Here is a 21,055-nt window from a genome sequence, read left to right as displayed (position 1 = left end):
AACTTGTTTTAGAAAATATTTACACATAAATAAAGGATGATATGTTACATGTTTTTATTTTATTCCAGGAGTCATACATTACAAATTGAAGATGAAAGCATGCGCAGATGGCCTGACAGCTAGGAATATACCCAAGCCTCAAGTACAGTATGAGCACAGAAAGCACAATGTGTCATGCAGTGTAAGGCTAAAACAAAGTATGGATAACTGTCTGAAAGCCCAAATCTCAACATTAGTCAGACAACTATACTTTTCATACTCCAAGAACAGAATATGAAATCAGCAAATCCTAATGTGAAGCATGTTAAAGGGACTGATGAAATACCGTCACTTCTCATTGCAAATCACCTGGTCAGATATGTTTTAATATTTGTATCTTTTGAATTTCAATCTTTAAATCACAAGACATTGCATTACAGACATGAAGCCATATTGTTTATACATTTCAACATTAGCCCCCTCCCCCAAACACACTTCCCAATCCCAACAGAGACAAAAATGTCCAGATAGGTGGACATTACGTCCTACTGTACATTTCCCGCACTACTCATCTCAAATAAAAAGCTACAGCCAAAACACTGCCAACATGCAACTGAGCTTAAACAGAGCCTTTTGAATACTAGGAGATGACACAAAGCTGGTGATGACTTGGCTTCTTTTATGGTAACTAGCTCCATACCCGCAAACAGCATGCCATGCCAAAGTCTAGTACATCCCTCCCTCTCCCTCCAGCCCCTCCCTTGACTGCTGGTGAGAGGCAGGTCACTAGTGGTGTGACGACAGGTTTCTAGGCAGCCTAGGCGTATCAGCAGTTGCTCAGTCCGACTACTTCTCTGGCTGCACCACGGCCTTGGTCTCGTTCATGTACTTATCGATCAGGTGTAAAGGCACTCCACGCTGCATGAGCTCAGAGAAGGTAAAGCCCCCTGGGTGAGAAAGGAGAGACACTCAATTTGTTGTTAGGAGGGAGAGAGAAAGTGAAAGAGAGAGAGAGAAGACTATCAATCTTTAACAGAGAGAAGATCATAAGAGTCCAACAGCAATAGCAGAGGGTCAGTGTGCAACATTAAAACAGACACTGCAACAGTGAAAAGAGGGTGAGTCTGCAACAAAGAAACAGAAGAGAGACACCATACAGTACAAAAAAGAAGAGATACCAAAGTGGACAGCAGTGAGAGGAGAGAAAATAGAGACAGCGTCAGTAAAGGGCAGGTGCAAGACATGTCACTTTTGAGTCTGTGAGTAAATCTATATCTGTTCAGGCTTACATAGGCAGAGCTATAGGAGCCATGACATGGCCATTCACTAAGAAGCTCAAATATCAGGAACATTTACTGGATTTTGCCTTCTCTAGTACATAATAGATGGTGCATTTACACAAATGATAATAACCCTATTGTGTCAAATATAGGCGTACTATAGATATATAATCTATTTATTAATCAGGAGAAGGTGATCTATGGATGAATTGTATCTTATCACCTCAGTAAATATCATAACACGTATGTACAGGACACGATCCTGGAGTAACGACGTCTGGAAAAGAATGTAAGCATCTGTCTAGAGCCAGATACACAACAAGAGCCATCCTCTGCAGATGTTGGTTTTACTCTGATGTCAAGATCAGACCATTTGCACCACTTTGAAGGTTACTCACCTTTTGTGTGTGGCATATGTTAGATGAGGAACAGGCACGGTTACCAGGGAAACACATGTCATACAAGCAGTCACGTCACACCAACCGTTAAAATAGACTTCTGAAATGTTAGGGGTACGCTTGACTTTAGACAGCCACCCTAGAGTGTTATTGGAAAGTAACTGGCTCCAATGAACACTGCCCATACAGTGTCTAGAGCCAGATACACAACAATCTATTATGTTACTGTACATATCACACATCCATTTTGACTAAAGCAGGCAAGCCCTAAACTCTTGCATTCCTTTCCTTGGTCCTCTTTCAGACGGGTGGTGCGAACTTAAATAGACTACTTAGTACTGCTGAGAAAAGCTGTATTATTGGCATTTGACAGATGCAGAATGAATGATATAAGCTTCATATGCCAAAACCATATGAAAGCTTACCTTGGATGAGAACATACATTCACTATTCCTGAGTGGGGACTGGGGGGGAGAGAAGAGAAGAGGGGTTATCCAAATGTTTACATGGGGGAGTTATGTGTGCTCCAGGGAATACTGGTCAGTTATTGAACTCATTTTAGATGAGGAGTTAAACACGTATTTGAAGGAACATCACCATCTGTTGAGGGGAAACATTTAAACATGGAGCCACTAGTTATTTTTAATCTAACAAGGGAACTACATCTAGAACAATATGTATTGATGTGTGTTTGAGTTGTGAGGTGTTGGTGTGTGATGACGCCTTAGGAAGAATTGGAACATGCTGTATTGGTGAAGCATGCTACATTTGAAGTTGTTGTAGGAAATTAAAATATAACAGTGGTAGTCGGATGTACAGGATTCGGCTGAATACATGTGACATTACTGAAGTCTTGTATGAACACCTGTGATTGAATGAACATGTTCAAAATGGTCTAAAATGAAAAGGAAATGCATAGATTGATTTCATCCACATGATATAATACGTTGTTCCTCATTGGAGTAGCAGGGGTGATGTAATGACAACCCCCTGGATATTGTATAAGCATATATCATATACGATATATGTACAACGGATACTTACAGGTCCAGAGCTGATACGGACGGGCCCTTGGTGGTGTACTCACTGAAACAAACTATGTACTCATCTACGTCACCAAAGAGTCTAGACACCTAATACTGCACACAGGTGCATAACCTACACCACAGGTTACCAGGTACCCCCAAAGCCCAAACTGACCTTTAACCTCCAGCTTGCACTCCACCAGTGCATCACCCAGGTCATTAATGGCCTTGCAGGAGTACATGCCCCCGTCGTAGGGGCTGGGTTTCCGGATCTCCAGGGTGCAGACCCCTTGGTTGCTAAACATGCGGTAGCGTGGGTCGTCAATGATGGCCATCTTATTCTTCATCCAAATAACTTTGGGCTGAAGTCAAAAACAGTGGAGGTTAGCCAGTTTCATACAGAAGCCTCTAAAATATCACTCAATTAAGTCAGGGCTGTTTCGCAAGTTACTCCCCATAATGTTTATCATGTTGTATAAAAGGCATCACTACTGTATCGTTAAAACATTTGTCAACTCAATATGTTGTAGTATATAAGTTTAAAAGTATTCAATACATTGCAATGTTTTACTGGTCTGTGGATATTTACTGTTTTCTCGGTGAGAGGGCCTATAAATTGTTCAAGTTAGAGATAACCTAATCAGAACAGTGTATGAACAGTCATATCTTACATTTACATAGTGCCCATGGTAATAAGACCCAAGTGTTAAACAAATGTTGTCCTCTGTCTGTTTATTGAATCTGTTTTTTAACCTCTCAACAAAGAACTTCAGGCAGCTGACTAGACTAGACTAGATGTGTTGTTAGAGAGAGGATCGCTGTCAGGTGTAAAGGCTAACGTGATTGAGAGGCGGTCAAAAAGAGCAGGCTGCAGGTGTAAAGCTTTCAGCATAAAGCTGGAGGCCTGGGCCATATGGGGTCATCCTGGAGGGGTATGGGGTCATCCTGGAGGGGTATGGGGTCATCCTGGAGGGGTATGGGGAACAGGCTGGAGGGGTATGGGGAACAGCCGACTAAAGGCCTAAGATAACCCACTAGGCCAGGGCATTGGATGTCCCAGCCTCAGGGCTGCACAGTCTTTGCGTTTGGCTCCTAATACATTAATTCATGCCATTGATTGGCCAGAGTCAATAGAGTAGACATACTTGGTTTTCCATGTCTAAATCAATCACTAATTAATAGGCAGGACTGAACATCAGCAGCAATGATACCACAACCCTGTCCAGGAGTTTAGTTGAACAGAACATTCCAAGAGGGTTGGTGTAGGCACTGTCTGAGTACGGTCCTACACACCTACCCTAGTCTGAGTCCCAGATCTGTTTGTGCCGTCTTGCCAACTCCATTGCTGAAATGGACTTGGCAAGACAGCACAAACAGATCTGGGACTCGGGCTATACCTACCCGTGGGTTGGCGCGGACGCTGCAGTTAAGGGTGGCGTTGTAGCCAGCGATGGCGAAGGTGTTGATGAGGGGCTGGGTGAACTTGGGAGGCTCTTTGAAGTCGTGGTCGATGTACTCAGGGTTCTTCAGTTGCATGCCTGCAGGGGGAGGAAGGGAGGAAGAATGGGGTTGTGCATGATACAGGTGCTGAGCTGTATCATGGGGGAATTTCCCTTGTGATCATGATTTAAGGAGAGACAATATTTTAATTCATCATCTGCAGTCTGAGACAGCAACAGACGCATTAACAGTACAGTACAATGAAACATGATATGTAGTGTATAAGCCATCTCTGAATGAAAGCAACTGGTCCAATTCTGTACAAATGTATATTTTATCACTACGTATCACTACCTTTGTGACAAATGACAAAGAAGAAAATGAAAAAAAAAGTGACTGAGGTTGATGTCCATCTGCTTTTTGAATGAGTTGGTCCATAATATTAGAAAGTAGAGGGGGATGACATACTGGTCATATTTTCCATTGCTCTCCATACGGTATCTCCCCCCCACAGAGGAGCTCACACATACCTTCTTTAACGATGAGGGCACTGTCCTTGGTCTGGGTGGCACCCTCGCTCAAACCCACCATGTTCTCAGAGTAGATTCTGAAGTAGTACTCGTTCCCCACCACCAGCTCCGTGATGGTGATGCAGGTGCGGTGGTAGTGCTCAATACAGGTGTACCACTCCTGTCACACAGAGAGCAGATTAGTTCAACCATACTGGGGATCACACGGAGTAGCACATACACTTGGATTCCATATGCATAGTACATACAGAGGTACATTTCCTGTAGAAATCTATCCCTCATACTGATTCCATACAGTACAGTACTGAGTGATGCATTCAGCAGACTCATACCATGGTCTTCTTGTCTGCTTTCTGGATGGTGTAGCCTGTAATGGCGGCGTTGCCATTGTCCTTTGGAGGGGTCCAGTCCAGAGCCACGTTTCCCCCCCAGACCTCATCTATCTTCACACACTGTGGAGGCCCTGGGAGGTCTGAATGGAGAGATGAATTAGTTAACATCATTAACATCAGTTTGGGTCTTATTGGCATGTGCTTGACATTAGCTGCTGTGAAAAAGTTGGAAGGGAATCAAGGACAAAACAAAGCTAAAAACATTCAACTCGATCAACTCTTTATTATGAGATCTTTCCTTATTATAGCATTTATTTGTCTACTTCCTGTTTGATTCAATCTGTAACATGACCGATACAAATGCTTAATTGATCTATGCCTAAGCAACTTTAACTGTAAGTGAGATCAGGATATCCTTCCTGTCAGTGTCCCTGGACCCACCTACTATCTGGATGTCTACGATGGCTGTGTCCACGTGTTTCTCCACCTCCACCTTCATATCGTACTTCCCAGAGTGCTTCCTCTCTGCCTTGCGGATGAAGATGATGCTGTCACAGTCTGTGTTGCGGATAGTGACCTGCGTGGGGTCCACCGTCTGGCCCTCCTTCAGCCAGCTCACCTTTGGCCTGGGCTTGCCCTACATGTCACATATCGCATAGGATCATGAATCTAACTAAATATGATTTACTAAAGGGCTTTCACTGAAGGTAGTTGAGCCATTTGCTGTTATTGCCTTACCATGAATGGAATAACGAGATTGACTGCTTCTCCGACTTTACGAACGTACGTCTGCTTCAAGTGACGGGGGATGCGGATCTTAGGTGGTTCTGGGAAGAGGACAGGTCAGATAAGTGGATGGAATGTGATTTCCGCTTTTTTTTTTAAATACTGAAACTATGGGGGAAAAGTGTTTTTTTGTATCTACAGTGCCTTCAGAAAGTATTCAGACCCCTTGACTTTTTCTACATTATGTTACGTTACAGCCTTATTCTAAAATTGATTAAATAGTTTTTTCCCCTTCTTCAATCTACCCACATACCCCATAATGAAAAGGCAAAAACATGTTTTTAGATTTTTTTGGCTAATTTATAAAAAATAAAAACAGAAAAATCACATTTACATAAGTATTCAGACCCTTTACTCAGTACTTTGCTGAAGCACATTTGGCAGCGATTACAGCATGGAGTCTTCTTGGGTATGACGCTAAAAGCTTGGCACATCTGTATTTGGGGAGTTTCTCCCATTCTTCTCTGCAGATCCTCTCAAGCTCTGTCAGGTTGGATGAGGAACGTTGCTGCACAGCTATTTTCAGGTCTCTCCAGAGATGTTATATCGGGTTCAAGTCCGGGCTCTGGCTGGGCCACTCATTCAGAGACTTGTCCTGAAGCAACTCCTGCATTGTCTTGGCTGTGTGCTTAGGGTTGTTGTCCTGTTGGAAGGTGAACCTTCGCCCCAGTCTGAGGTCCTGAGTGCTCTGGAGCAGGTTTTCATCAAGGATCTCTCCGTTCATCTTTGCCTCGATCCTGACTAGTCTCCCGGTCCCTGCCGCTGAAAAACATCCCCACAGCATGATGCTGCCACCACCATGCTTCACCGTAGGGATGGTGCCAGGTTTCCTCCAGACGTGACGCCTGGCATTCAGGCCAAAGAGTTCAATCTTGGTTTCATCAGACTCAATAATCTTGTATCTCATGGTCTGAGAGTCTTTAGGTGCCTTTTGGCAAACTCCAAGCGGGCTGTCATGTGCCTTTTACTGAGTAGTGGCTTCCGTCTGGCCACTCTACCATAAAGGCCAGATTGGTGGAGTGCTGCAGAGTTGGGTGTCCATCTGGAAGGTTCTCCCATCTCCACAGAGGAGCTCTGTCAGAGTGACCATCGGGTTCTTGGTAACCTCCCTGACCAAGGCCCTTCTCCCCCGATTGCTCAGTTTGGCCGGGCGGCCAGCTCTAGGAAGAGTCTTGGTGGTTCCAAACTTCTTCCATTTAAGAATGGAGGCCACTGTGTTCTTGGGGACCTTCAATGCTGCAGAAAGTTTTTGGTACCCTTTCCCAGATCTGTGCCTCGACACAATCCTGTCTCGGAGCTCTACGGACAATTCCTTCAACCTCATGGCTTGGTTTTTGCTCTGACATGCACTGTCAACTGTGAGACCTTATATAGACAGGTGTGTGCCTTTCCAAATCATGTCCAATCAATTGAATTTACCACAGGTGGACTCCAATCAAGTTGTAGAAACAGCTCAAGGATGATCAATGGAAACAGGATGCACCTGAGCTCAATTTCGAGTCTCATAGCAAAGGGTCTGAATACTTATGTAAATGAGGTATTTCTGTTTTTTTTATTATAATACATTCGTACTTTTTTCTAAAAACCTGTTTTCGCTTTGTCATTATGGGGTATTCTGTGTAGATTGCTGAGGATTTTTTTTATTTAATCAATTTTAGAATAAGGCTGTAACGTAACAAAATGTGGAATAAGTCAAGGGGTCTGAATACTTTCCGAAGGCACTGTAAATCTTTCATGAACATTTGTCCTTTGGACTTGTGTATCAAATGTCATGTTCCTAGCCCTGTTGCTTAAGCCTTGCTAATAAATAATAAATACAGACTTCAAAAAGAGAAGTGGAGAGTGGCTAGGACTCACCGATGACCTCTTTGACCAGGATAGAGTGCTGAAGTGTTCTGGGAGTGCTGGCGCCGGCGGCATTAATTGCCCTTACCCTTACCAGGATCTTAGCCTCTGGAGGGAGACCAGTGATAGTGTACTTAGTCTTCTCTGTCAGCTCCTTATTGGTTACTCTCCAGTCATCAGCTGTGGAGAACATGTCCATACACTTAACATAGCAGGTAATACTTATTAACAGGGCCTGGAGTTTCTCCTGATCATGAAAAGTCTAGTGTGTTCTACTTAAAAAAGACAAAGTTTCTAACTTCCTTCGATGCAATACTCCACCAGGTAGCCGTCTAAGCCTGCAGCTCCGATGGTGTCTGGGGGACGCCACTTCATGGTCACCGTGGTGTCTGTGATATCATCCACCACCAGCATGGTGGGCTCGCTGGTCACAGCTGAGGGCAATCAGTGTGAGAGTGTTACAAGGTTTGAACTTCACACAAACATGTCCTTGCTTGTACGGCATATGTTTCATGACTTGTCAAAAGTGGATCTCCAATTGCCATGAGTACAGTATAATGCATACAATGTAGTATACCTAACAAACACCCCATGCCCATATGAGTGGGAAACCCCTCTAGCTGGCGCTGGTATGCCATCAATCTGTTCATCAGATCTCATTAGGGGGCGGCTCTTAACGTCTATTCTTACATTCTGCATCACGTTTAACTCCTATTGAACCCTGTGGGAGGCTGATCTCCTAAACCTATAAGCCCTAGATGATTTGGCAGCCATTATAAAGACATATTTAATATCTCCTAAAGCTCTGGCCACATCCAGTGGAGGTCACAGTCAAAATGCAGAATGCTTGGAATAGTGGGGTATCAGAGGAACAGCTGCAAAGGGGAAGGGCAGCCCACACAATGGCCTGCACTATCACACAGTATCACAGCACCGGCTCTTTGATTTTTCTCTCACTATCATGGTATGATATAACCACAGGATAAACTGTATTGGCTCATATAACAGGATAATGCCTTTGTACTGTAGGTGTCACCTCACTGGCTTTGTCACAAAGGTTTACATTGCCAAGCGAACAGTGGGTACTCAGAACTCACCCAGGGGCACAAAGGCTTTGGATGGCTCGCTGGGTTTGGACACGCCGATGGCATTCACAGCAAAGACGCGCACCTCGTACGGGACACCCTCAATCATCTTTTTAGGCTCAAATGTGGTCTCTTTGTTCAGGTCAAAGTTCAGCCTCATCCACCTGGAACTCTGCTTCTTCTTCCTTTCGATGAAGTAGCCTTTGGGGAAAAGCATCGTTCTATATCACACACACACCAGAATATCCAACTTGTTAGCATATATCCCCCAAACACACCTACCTAAGATGGGTGAGCCGCCGTCATAGATCGGGGGGTCCCATGTCATAGAGCACCAGTCTCCCCCCACTTCCGGGACTAGGGGAACTTCAGGAGGGTCTGGGATATCCACCACCTTGACTTTGACGCTAGCCGTTGCTTCCCCAGCCTCGTTCTGCAGGACTAGCTTGTAGTTTCCTGTGTCTTCCTTCTCTGCGATGTCGATGGTGAGGCTGGTGTGGTCCGTGAAGGTTTCAGCTCGCACACGGTGGCCCGAGTCAAGGATTACCTACGATGGCAAATAGTAGATTGTGTTGTACCCATACATTCAGTATGTAGACTGTATTTCCAACAACAATTAAGCACAATGAAGCCTATTTTGACCCAGGTCAGCACTCACCCTCTCTCCCTTCATCCATACCACCCTGGGTGCTGGTTCTCCACTGATGGGGATTTCCACGCGAAGTTTATTTCCTGCCACAATGGTCACCGTGTTGTCAGGGAAGTTCAAGCTCTCCAGGTGCACCCTGGGAGGATCTGTAGGAACGGGACAAGGAAGAAAACAAGTAAGTGCTCTATAGTATTCCTATCAACCCACGGATGGTTTTGTATCATTAAAATGACTGTACCAATGATATGAACTTTGGCACAGAGGCTCTGACTGTATCCCTCTGGCACAAAGGTATAATCCCCGGCATCGTGAATGGTGCTGTTCGCAATTTCTAATCGGTGGTTCCTGTCAAAACAAGAAAACAAGTGAATACTGTAGGCTTGCTCCTGAGAAGACAGCTTAACCAATATGAAAAGACACTAGAGACAAGCAGGGGACAGAGGGAAGGGCTAAGGCCCAGAGTTTTTCCTGCTCAGGTTACATGGGCCTAATGGTGAATCATGATTTGGGCCCAGAATCTTTCCTGTCCACATGACTTGACCAGGTATGAAACCCCCATGAACACAGGTATGGGGCTGAGGAGATGGGCGGGTGGGAGGGAGGTGACGTACTTGGCTCTTTGCAGGATGTTGATGCGGTCGTTGGACTGGATCAGCTGTCCGTTCCTGTACCAGCGACCTGGAACATTTCCAGGGAAGATCTCACAGTGCATCTTCAGGGGCTGGCCCAAAAGCACTGTCATGTCCTGCAGATCCTGAATAATCTTCAGTGGCTTCACTGATGAACGGAAGAACGGCAAGCAATAAGAGGATAGAACAAAGTAAAAATAGTAATCAATATAGTTGATCTACAGTTTCTCAGTAAGAGAGAAAGTGTGAAGAAAAGAGAGAAGTGAAATACACACAGTCGACCTGGACTTTGGCCTCAGAGGTGCCCCCAGAGGCCATGACAGAGAAGGTTCCTGTGTCCTCCTTTGAGGCATCGTCAATGATCAGCCAGTGTTTCAGCCCCTCAGACTTGACACGGTAGCGTGACCGGGGCCCGGTCGGGACCTCCACGCCGTTCTTACACCTAAGGGGGAAGACAAAAGGTTATAGCCTCAGAGGCACTCACACACACACAGGGACACAAGGGAAAACACACACACTAAGTTGGACATGGCCCTACCATTTTATTTGAGCTCCTTCTTCAGACACTTCACACTCCAACTCAATCCTCTCGTTCACTGTCGTTTTCACTGCCTCAATCTCTTTAGTAATCTTCACTGGTAACTCTGCAGAAAGGTAAGAGGGGCAGGCATCAATATAATTAGAAACAGTGGAGTGTGAAATTGTGGAGAGACCACATTCTGGTCACACTGAGAGAAGGATGATGGAAGGGTGATGGAATAGAGAGGGGTACCTTTGACAAACAGCTCTGTGGTACACTTCTCTTCTCCCGCGGCTACAGAATAGGCAGCGTCATCATTCAGGCAGCAGTTGTTGATGACCATGATCCGCTGTGTGCCCTTTTGCTCAAAGATAAACCTATGCAGCAAGTCCATCAATCAATAAAATCACTGTATATCCACATACTGTGACTATATGTACTTGGAGAGAAATATTTTTTTTATTTCAAGACTTCATATCATCCACTGAGCTAAAGACAGTTGCCTTTGCTTACTTGTGTCTTCCAAAAGCAGAAATACGTATTATTTTATAATTTTTTATTTTATAATTTTAAGAATAAAAAGTTGTGCTAGTTTATTAATCAAAAACCTTTGTCATTGAAGTCGTAGTAATGTGCAGATATACAGCCACATTTATTTACAGAGACCTGCCCCCATTCACAAACAAACACATCCCAACATGCATCAGTGTGGGTTGTCAGTGCACACCCAGGGGAACAGAGTAGACAGAGGGTTGGGGTCACGCCAGAGGTCAGAGATGTAGGACGGGTGGACTTACTTCCTTTGACTTAAGGTCAGCAGTGGAGCCGGAATGGAGCCAGAGGAGGAAGTGGTTATAGCAGAGAGAAGGGACGAGCACCATGACAGACAGACAGACAGATAGGACAGAAGGATAGAGGAGGGGACTGTAACAGCCAATAGTGTTACAACAAAATAAGAGAGAGAGATCTTTATAACAGGGAATTCTGGGAAATACACCACTGGAGACAAGGGACCAGAAAACTGAAATAACCTCCCAGATGGCTTTAACTTGGCTTGGCTTTGAACAACCTCTACTGAGAGTAGCCTGAGATTGACCCTTCACTTTTTATAATCTAAGGACAGACTTGCCATTTTGAGGGTACATAGAGGTCTCGTAACATCGATTAATACAGGTGTTAGATTGAGTGATGAGATTACCTTCCGACAATTTCAAAAGTATGTGTATTAACAGTAGTTATACAACGGTTGGGTCTAATCCTGAATGCTGATTGGTTAAAACCGCATTCCAGCCGGTGTCTTTTCCACAAGTTACCACTGGCTAAATCTATGACGTTAAAATGCTTATTTACTCTGTTCCATCTGACTGCGCAATCCACTGTCTCATCAGCCTAGCCAGGCAATTTATAAACATGATCTCCACTATGAAAAGCATCTAGACATTATCTCACATTTCTTTTAGACTTACATTTAGTTTTTAACAGCAGAGATTTGTATAAACCTTGTTGTCTGTCTCTCCGACATCTGCAACATTGAATTTGAATATTGAAACAATCTCCAGCTATCCCATTGTAATGAAAGTGTCGGGAGTCAGGACGAAACAGACAGGCAGGCAGCGTTTCTCAGCCAGTCGAAATCATGAATCAGCTGGCATCATTTTTATGCATATATACAAAAACATTTCAATTGAAAAAAGGTACAACGAAATGAAGTGCAGCTAGTTTGCAGTCTTTCCAGCTTCAGTTTTAAGTGAATGTGTTAGCTGTGTTGTTGGCTAGCTCCTCCGAACAACACTGTCCTGATGAGAGAGCACATTTTCTATGCCAGGTGAAATCGCCTCATTTGCTCAGTGTTATGGATGTGTCCGAATAAATGTCACTAGAAAACACCTTAAACAAATGCAAATGCAGCTACTGTTGTTATTCTGGCTGCACTGTTTGACGTGACTGTAAATGAGCCGTAATTGACTAGCTAGCAAGCGAGGGATAAGAACGTTGCCAGCCAGTATGGCAATGGAACATTTAAAACGAAGACTGGGTTGCGTCCATAGACACAGAACAAAAAGACTGAACGACTGGGTCGCGTCTCTGGCAACCGAACCAATAGAACGAACGACCAGCCGGCTTGGGTAGCAACCCTAGATTTGTGTCGGGACTATATCTTGTGGAAGGATGAAATAGTATGAATGCATTCATCAAAATAATGTTTTTAATGAAAATATGTAAATCATTATTTGAATATGTTTTAACCCGTTGTATAAAAGTGATAATGCCCTCGATGCCGGTGTTTGGAGGATATATTGGCACGGTTTGCCGGCCGTCGACTTTGTCTCAGGCCTAACACACGCGGCAATATATCCTCCAAACACTGGCTACTCGGGCATTATCACTTAATTATACAAATGATTTCCAGAGAGAGCTAAGAAAATAACAAAAGTCACTTTTCGTTATACATTCCCATTAACGATGTGGTAAGATCAATACACTTAAACTACGCCATATTATATTTATGGTACACTAACATTGGTGGGGTACACAGCTATCAAAATAATAGATCATCCATTGAATGTTACAAAGCCAGAGTCAGTTAAAGACCTGTGAAGAAGGTACTGCCATTTCCCTCTACAGAGAAGGACCTGTAGTTAATAGCAAAGGACCATTATTTAAAACATCAAACAGTACATTTCCACTCAAATGTAGCTCAGGGCCACACACTGCCCTGCAAACACATAACGTTCTTGATGCGCTGGTGAGATGCATGTGGCATCTTATTAACACCACATTAGTGTTGAGAGAACATTATTTGTTCACTGGGCATCAGTTGGCAATGGTTTACAGTGCAGAGATCTGGGCTGTGGCTGTGTGTGTCTGGGCACAATGGGAGCTCTGTATGGGTGTAAAGGGCATGTAGGGTCAGAGTTGTCCCTGGTTTACAAGGGGTGAGGCAGTAGAGGAAAACCCCTGTTCATAACAGGGTCACACAGGACTATGTGTGTGTGTCATTATATGAAAGAAATGATTGTATTTTGATGCGCACGTGCGGGTGTATGCGTCCTTACATTTACATTTTAGTCATTTAGCAGATGCTCTTATCCAGAGCGACTTACAGTTAGTGAGTGCATACATTTTTATTTTATTTTTCATACTGGCCCCCCGTGGGGATCGAACCCACAACCCTGGCATTGCAAACGCCATGCTCTACCAACTGAGCTACATCCCTGCCGGCCATTCCCTCACCTACCCAGGGCCAATTGTGCTCCGCCCCATGGGTCTCCCGGTCACGGCCGGCTACGACAGAGCCTGGATTCGAACCAGGATCTCTAGTGGCACAGCTAGCACTGCGATGCAGTGGCTTAGACCACTGCGCCACTCGGGCGGCCTTGCTTGCTTGTGTACACCGCGAGACCATCAGAAACACTAGCATGTGAACCATTGCTTTTCAACTCTGAGAGACGTGACAAGGAACAGATAAAAACTACAAGTACCAGGGGACTGGCAATGAGGACCAAACCACGAATGAAACACATTTGATGAGGAACTCCCAAAAATGCCTTTCATTTGTGAAAAGACGAAATAGAGAAAAACATATAGAACACATTAAGAAAGAAGAAAAAGCTTGACATACTTTGGAGTTGGACGGATTTCCTGGCCGTTCTTGTACCATTTCAGCTCTACTGTGGGGTCTGCAAGGTCCACCACTAAGCGGATCTTCCCTCCTTTGTCCACCTGGTATGCTGGATCCAACTTCTTGGCAAAAGCTTTACAAAATACAACATCCCATGACAATGGTTACACATCCTATAGAAAACCACTGAAACGTGTGCCTTTCCCCTGAAAAAGCACAGATTAGCTGATTATGAGCTAAACAATCTAAATCCATAGTGCATCTGTGCAGCATAATCCCAACAGTGATACACAGTCGCATGGACAAACACTCAATTCAGCACCTTCACTCTTCTTCTCCTCTTTCTTGGTCTTCTTCAGCCTCTTGAGCAGACCCCGCAGGTCTGTTATGCCGTACTCAAAGGCGATCTTCTCGTACTGGTCTGGCCTGGCCGACTTCAGGATCTCCCACACGTCCACTTCGGGGGTCTCCTCCTGCTTGGGCTCCCTGGGGCAGGACACGAGGGGAGTGTGTGAGGGCTGGGGCCACGCGATGGGCTATCGCGACGTGTCCTGAGGAACTGCTCCCTATGGGGGGTATTGGGTGGGGAAAGGGGAAAGGGGAGAGGGTACTAGAAAAGGGACAGTGACTGCGGTGAAGGAAGACTACTCTCTGTTGCATCTACTGTAGATAGGAACTACCTACTAAATTAGTTTAAGAGTGTTTTCCCTCATTTGTTCTACTGATCTGCTTTGTTTCTATAGTCATTTATCTTCTTCTCACTCCCTTCTCTCTCCCCACAGAGTTCCTCAGGACATGTCACACAAAGGGATGGGCGTGTTCTGAAGCACTGTACCTGTCCTCTGACATCATCTCTGGATGAGGCGTTACAGGGGGAGAGGATGAGGCGTTAGAGTGGAGAGGGGGTGGCTAGTCTATATGTATTATTTCATATAGGAAGGGTTTTACTGCTGAGGCAAGTAGAGGGATCAGATTATTACAAGGGAGTTGAATATGTTTCAGGTAGGGGTTTTGACCAGGGTCGAGTTCTTTTAGTCTGGACATTTTGCAGGAGAAACTAAATTAAAGTCAGGATTTTATCAGTGCTCTATTAATGAATATCAAAGGTGGTCATAAACTGATCAATGCTACTAGGCTATTTTTGTTCCTTGGGGGGTGGGATAAACATGACACCTCAATAGAATGAAACAATTTGGGGAAAAACTAGTGATCTAGGTTCTGCATGCAGGAATATGGGGAGCTCTTACTCCGAGATTTGCTGCTGATAAAGACTGTCTACATTCTTTCTCTTTCTATTCACATTGCCCATCCCTTTGCCTTGTGTCTCAGTGTGTTCACTCATCACCACTTCAGAGACGCTCTGACCGTGTTAGAGATGGAAGGCTAGGCGTCCATAGGGGATGTTAGATCTGTGAGATCCAGGTTAATAAGCATGTTGCCCTGGGCGTGAGTAGATCCATTAGGCAGCTAAATAAAGATCATTCAATCAGTCCGTTCTTTCATGGACATTTTCCCAAATGTCGGAAAGCTTTGGAGGTAAAAAAGCATGAAATTATTATTTCATTCTTATGCATCTCTCTTCTTGTTTATTTTCAGGCAATTACTGTGTAGACTGAAATAAACATTGTGATATGTGCCTTGTATTTCTAAGTTGAAATAAAATGACAATGTAGCGATAACACTATTTCACAGCATCATTCATAAATGGTCCACTAGCAGATCATTAATGATCTGAAATGGGAGTCATTTTGCCTCATAAACACAGTATTATTGAACTCTACTGTTGATCAAAAAAGTGGTCATCCCAAACAGCAGAGATACTTTATGACGCAAAGTCCATTTCCGTCCTTACTGATTGTTAATGGAGCATTTGAGAATGTCGGCTGTAAATGAAGTGTTACCGTGCTACAGTAGGCCAACACTCTTGCTTGTTCCAGATCATAGAGCTACATTCCATGCTGGGGACGCTACAGGATTATAGTACTTACCCTGCAGTAAGGTCTAATCGTTTAATTACCTAGGGTATTCTCTCTACTAACCTTTGGTTTCTGAATGTGTAGGGAAGAAGAAGAGACAAGCCCAAATAAATGTGTAATTTTACCTCAGTGAAGTGTCACGGTCTGCCTAGGTCTATTGTACTCATGGCAGTACATTGAAAAAACATGCTGTTGTTTGAACCAAGAAAGAAATGTAGATTTGTATTTACAAATGAAAACAGAAACTAAAATACAGTTATCAATCTGTGAGAGTAGATAGTGTACTAGATAGTAACTTTGTATGTGATTCACTGTAGCACCTGATATTAATGAAATTATGTGCTCTTACAGTATGTGGTACTTCACCTATGTACTAACTAATATACTGCACTCTTTAATATATTATACTATATTGTAATGCCATGTGATAAAATAAGAAACCAATTTGGAAGAGTAAAAGAGTCAATGGTGGTTGCTGGGGCAAACGGAAATAAAGAGAAAAGAGGTAAACACCCAAAACAAGGGCATAGTAAAAATAAAAAATCAATAAAAAAATAAGACTGTCCCCTTGAGGACCGACAATGACTCTCACCTATGTTTAAGAAGACCACTAAAGTCAAGATCCCCTGCATCCTCGTGTCCTTCACTGCTGTTGTTAACAAGAAGAGATTAATGGAGATTTAATCAGAGTAGAAACAGTAACAGGCAACTAGATAAACAATGCTAAAAGAACAACGCAAAGCAGCGGCTACTGACTTCAATCAAATGCATTAGGTCCAGACTAACACATGATTGGTGGCTTACACAAAAACCCTTTCGGTTCATTTCCAATTAAATGCTTCTAACGAACTGGTTTGTGTAAGGAGTTTCGAGAGCGATCCCAGCCAGCATATGACAACATTTCCACAATGTTTCTGCTGTGTTGCAGGAGCATCACTGAGCAGCTACGTTGGGATAATGCTATGGGTCTGGGATGTTTTGCGTTGCTTTCTGACACATTGTTGGGAGGGAGTTTCAAATGCAAGCATTGGCCTTTGAGCTTTTCAACACGTTGATTGGTAAATACCTTAATAAAGGTTAATCACATCCGATTTCATGGTCATTATGTTTCAAACACTAGGTTCTCATGTTGGTTTGTGATAAGTGCCATGGTTTTCCTACTGAGCCACAATGTCCCACGTATCTGATACTCAAATGTACATTTTCAAGTTTATTTGCCATGTGTAATGAATCTTGCTCGAAACCAGTGAAGTTTTTGTTTAATGTTACTATTGTCATATTTATCATTATGAGAAAAATGGATACTCATAAGTCAAACGCTAAATCTAAACGCTAACTGTGAAAATATCACTCTGTTGTTGACTGAAAACTTGGCTAGTCTACTAACTGGCTGTTTAAAAAAATCGAAATAATGTGGTCAGACTGTGTTGCTCTCATTACCTTCTTTTGAAAGCTGATCGAATATCAACACTCTGTGACTGTTCCAGTTCTGAAAGACAATAATGCAAAACAATAACACAGTAGATTATACTATTATTGCTTGTGTTTCAGTGCGTGTTCTTTGCTGTATGACAGACTCAAACAGCGCAACAAACCTTTCACTTCCAGGTCAAAGGAGCAGCTGTCAAATTTGTCCTTGTAGGTGACCTCACACCTGTAGTTTCCAGCATAGTTGTCTTTGGCCTTGATGATATGCATCTCAAATGTGTGAATCTGCGGGGCGATACATAGGAATCGGATGGACAGCTAGGGGACCAATGTGTGTGTGTGTGTGTGTGTGTGTGTTAACATACATAGAGCCATACATGGGAGGGTGTCTACCTTGGTGCGTCGGTCAAAGGTTTCTTTAAGTTGTAAGTGCTTTCCGGTCTTGCTGGCCAGGTCCATCCATTTCCCTTTGAACCACTTGATGGTGGGTTTACGGAGCAGGTCTTTGGCCTCCACCTTGGCAACAAAGGAGATGTCTCCACCTGGTGAACATGTAAAACACAGCATGTCCATGTTGGGAATAGCCTTTGAGGTGGATAGATGTCCTACACATGGTTACCAGAGGTCCCTTCTCTTGGAGAGAATACATACAATAGTGAGAGAGAGGCAGAGAGAGAGAGAGAGAGAGAGAGAGAGAGAGAGAGAGGCAGAGAGAGAGAGAGAGAAGCAGAGAGAGAGAGAAGCAGAGAGAGAGAGAGAGAAGCAGAGAGAGCGAGAGAGAGAGAGAGAGAGAGCGAGAGCGAGAGAGAGAGAGAGAAGCAGAGAGAGCGAGAGAGCGAGAGAGAGAGAGAAAGAAAGAAAGAGACAGAGAGAGGCTATCTTTCATCTTAACAGGGGTGAGAGTCAAATCTAAAAGACCTTGACCAGTACAAATCTAATACATGTAAGGGTTTTAAAATGTCTCTACGAGTATATCATCTCTGGTTTACAGCAGCTGTGAGAGGAGAGCTCACTCAGCAGGCACTCACCCACAGTGATGGATCCGCCCTGGGGACTTTCTATGAGCAGGCTGGACAGCGGTGGGGTGTCTATGGGCTTGTCAAGGTCCTCTGGAGCCTGTCCCTCTCCCAGAGACCACACTGGTCAATCAGGAGAGACGGACACACACCATCACACAAAAACTCAACACCAACAGACCAACACACACTCCTCGCATACTGTATTCAAGGGATCTGAAAGTTATATACTTCCCAAGGTAGATAGACAGCCAGAAATACATTCACACTGTTCCTCAGCTATTCATGGCAGCTGCAACATGGAAAGCATAACATTTTGCAACATGGAAAGCATAAGAACATAGAACAAATACCTGTACTGGAAAAAGCGCTACAGGTTTTTATTGAATACCATTTCGGAGGGGACTCCTTTGCTGTGTGCAAAAGTATATCGATTGATACGTTCTTCAATTTCTAGATGATCCGGTCTTCTTTGAGATCTCAAAAGACTAAGTGGACTAGGACTCATGTCAGCAGTCGCCATGCTCCACATTTGTTGAAACTACTATAGACAGACCTACGTAGGGAGTCCCTTTAGCCCAAACCCTCGCTACCTACTGCAAAGACCCAGCTACACTACCCCAGTTTATTTCATCCCTGACTTAAAGACTAACACTCAACTAGGGCACTTAAATAATTGAATTTACTTGAAAAATATGAAAATGTCAAAAAGTCCCATAGCGTCCTACAAGCATTGGAGAGGAACGAAGGAGTTGAACTATGACATTTTAGGAAACCAGTATTTTTCATGGAGCACAACATAGTCCAAATAAAACGGAGCTTTTAAAGTATGCCAAGCCAGGTTCCATTGGACCAGCAATGCAGGGAAAATGAAAAGAGCTAGCTAAGAGACTAACACTGTTCGTGGGTGGGCTTGATCCATAGAGAATACTGCTATTCTGGAGCTCTGCTATTGAAAACTTCACATCTGATAGGATGGTTATTATGGCTTTTGTTACATAGTATTACCTGAGTCTTTTCTCCCCATGGCTGACACATGGACGCTATCATCTAAACAAAGACAGAGAGAAATTTACAGCATATTATAAGAAATAGTACTGTAAAGTCCACAGAAGCAAGCACACACAAACATACAGGACCAGCAAGCAATACAAGACATCTAACAGTAAGCAAGCTGAGCCCTGAGGAATTCTGACATAAATGATGCAAGCTGCTAATCAAAAGCGTAACTATGTACATTGTTGTATATTGCTAGGTTTCACCAGGGAGGAGAATCAGTATTGAATCTTCTTTGATGCCTTTGTATTTCTTAAAATACAGTTTTATGCTAGATGTATTGTTGGATTACGATCAGAGTTCCAAATGTGTTCACATAAATATGTATAACATTTATGTGCCAAACTAAAAATTGCAGAAAAGGAGACCCTTAAAATCCTTAAATTCGTATAATTCCTTTTTCATAAACATATATAAAATCTTGTCAATTATGGTGTTAATGTAATATATTTCACCGTTAACAATCTCATATCTTCAGGTTGGAAAAATAACTAACTTTAAAAATCACACAAAACACCTTCTAGAAATAAACATGTCTCCGAACATGTTTCCTACATCCAGGCAGTTGTAACATTCCGATCAAAATGACAAGTTTGGTCAGAGCTATAGTTGTAGGATTAACAGAGAGATCTTACTAGGCATCTCAATAGAGAGTTTCTTGAGTGTATTGGCATCCTCTGTGAAAGAAAGCACAGTATTATTGGTATTCATTTGTGTTTTTAACTAGTCAATTTATTTGACTCTGGTGAGGAATATTGCTATTGACCCTGGTGAGGAATATTGCTATTGACCCTTTGTGATGACTGACAAAAAAAGTATGACGAATTGCCCTTATGGCCTTGTAAATCTGAAAAAGTATGACAAATTGTCCTTATGGCCTTGTAATCGGAAAAAGTATGACATGAAACTTCTAATTACTCTTACCAACAAGTTCCAATGAACTGAATATGAATACATATAAGACAATTCAAGATAAGAGAACCGGGATGGTATCAACATAGTTGAGGTCTAGGACAAACCAAAACAATACATGTATAATACAGTGGGGGGAAAAAGTATTTAGTCAGCCACCAATTGTGGAAGTTCTCCCACTTAAAAAGATGAGAGAGGCCTGTAATTTTCATCATAGGTACATGTCAACTATGACAGACAAAATGAGAAAAGAAAATCCAGAAAATCACATTGTAGGATTTTTAATGAATTTATTTGCAAATTATGGTGGAAAATAAGTATTTGGTCAATAACAAAAGTTTCTCAATACTTTGTTATATACCCTTTGTTGGCAATGACACAGGTCAAACGTTTTCTGTAAGTCTTCGCAAGGTTTTCACACACTGTTGCTGGTATTTTGGCCCATTCCTCCATGCAGATCTCCTCTAGAGCAGTGATGTTTTGGGGCTGTCGCTGGGCAACACAGACTTTCAACTCCCTCCAAAGATTTTATATGGGGTTGAGATCT

The 21,055-nt window shown here is 43.2% G+C and overlaps 1 protein-coding gene across 9 annotated transcripts; it reads right to left on the bottom strand.

Annotated features, from left to right (window-relative positions):
- Positions 1 to 37: 37 nt before the first annotated feature.
- LOC121548896 (myosin-binding protein C, slow-type-like) lies at positions 38 to 20,322 on the bottom strand. 9 transcript variants are annotated; one of them, XM_045215402.1, is made up of 29 exons: positions 20,232 to 20,271; positions 19,549 to 19,590; positions 18,553 to 18,663; positions 17,918 to 18,066; positions 17,692 to 17,809; positions 17,537 to 17,585; positions 16,689 to 16,745; positions 16,160 to 16,168; positions 14,443 to 14,606; positions 14,121 to 14,253; positions 11,296 to 11,304; positions 10,751 to 10,875; positions 10,517 to 10,622; positions 10,254 to 10,420; positions 9,961 to 10,126; positions 9,588 to 9,694; positions 9,359 to 9,495; positions 8,983 to 9,247; positions 8,713 to 8,901; positions 7,915 to 8,049; positions 7,628 to 7,795; positions 5,723 to 5,811; positions 5,426 to 5,621; positions 4,985 to 5,124; positions 4,653 to 4,812; positions 4,084 to 4,295; positions 2,858 to 3,044; positions 2,083 to 2,121; positions 845 to 926 (listed from the first exon to the last, which is right to left on the bottom strand). In XM_045215402.1, exons 1-28 carry the CDS (start codon positions 20,236 to 20,238, stop codon positions 2,105 to 2,107), a joined length of 3,414 nt encoding a protein of 1,137 aa, XP_045071337.1. In that variant the 5' UTR covers positions 20,239 to 20,271; the 3' UTR covers positions 845 to 926; positions 2,083 to 2,104. The 9 variants fall into 9 exon arrangements, with proteins under 9 accessions (XP_045071336.1, XP_045071331.1, XP_045071332.1 ...); XM_045215401.1 differs by lacking the exon at positions 2,083 to 2,121 and having other exon boundaries at positions 38 to 926; positions 4,084 to 4,220; positions 20,232 to 20,322; XM_045215396.1 differs by lacking the exon at positions 2,083 to 2,121 and having other exon boundaries at positions 38 to 926; positions 20,232 to 20,273.
- Positions 20,323 to 21,055: the final 733 nt, after the last annotated feature.

The sequence above is a fragment of the Coregonus clupeaformis genome, unplaced genomic scaffold (genome assembly GCF_020615455.1).
Source record: "Coregonus clupeaformis isolate EN_2021a unplaced genomic scaffold, ASM2061545v1 scaf0435, whole genome shotgun sequence".
NCBI lineage: Eukaryota > Metazoa > Chordata > Actinopteri > Salmoniformes > Salmonidae > Coregonus > Coregonus clupeaformis.
The sequence above is the reverse complement of the archived record's forward strand: the minus strand, read 5'-3'. Positions and strand labels throughout refer to the sequence as shown.

Bases quoted from the DNA above. Each gene is read 5' to 3' on its own strand.
- LOC121548896 (XM_045215396.1), bottom strand. The intron at 9,248-9,358 runs GTGAGTGCTGAC...TTGCCATCGTAG, and splicing joins TATGGATGAAGGGAGAGAGG to GTAATCCTTGACTCGGGCCA. The intron at 4,813-4,984 runs GTATGAGTCTGC...TCTGTGTGACAG, and splicing joins AAGCAGACAAGAAGACCATG to GAGTGGTACACCTGTATTGA.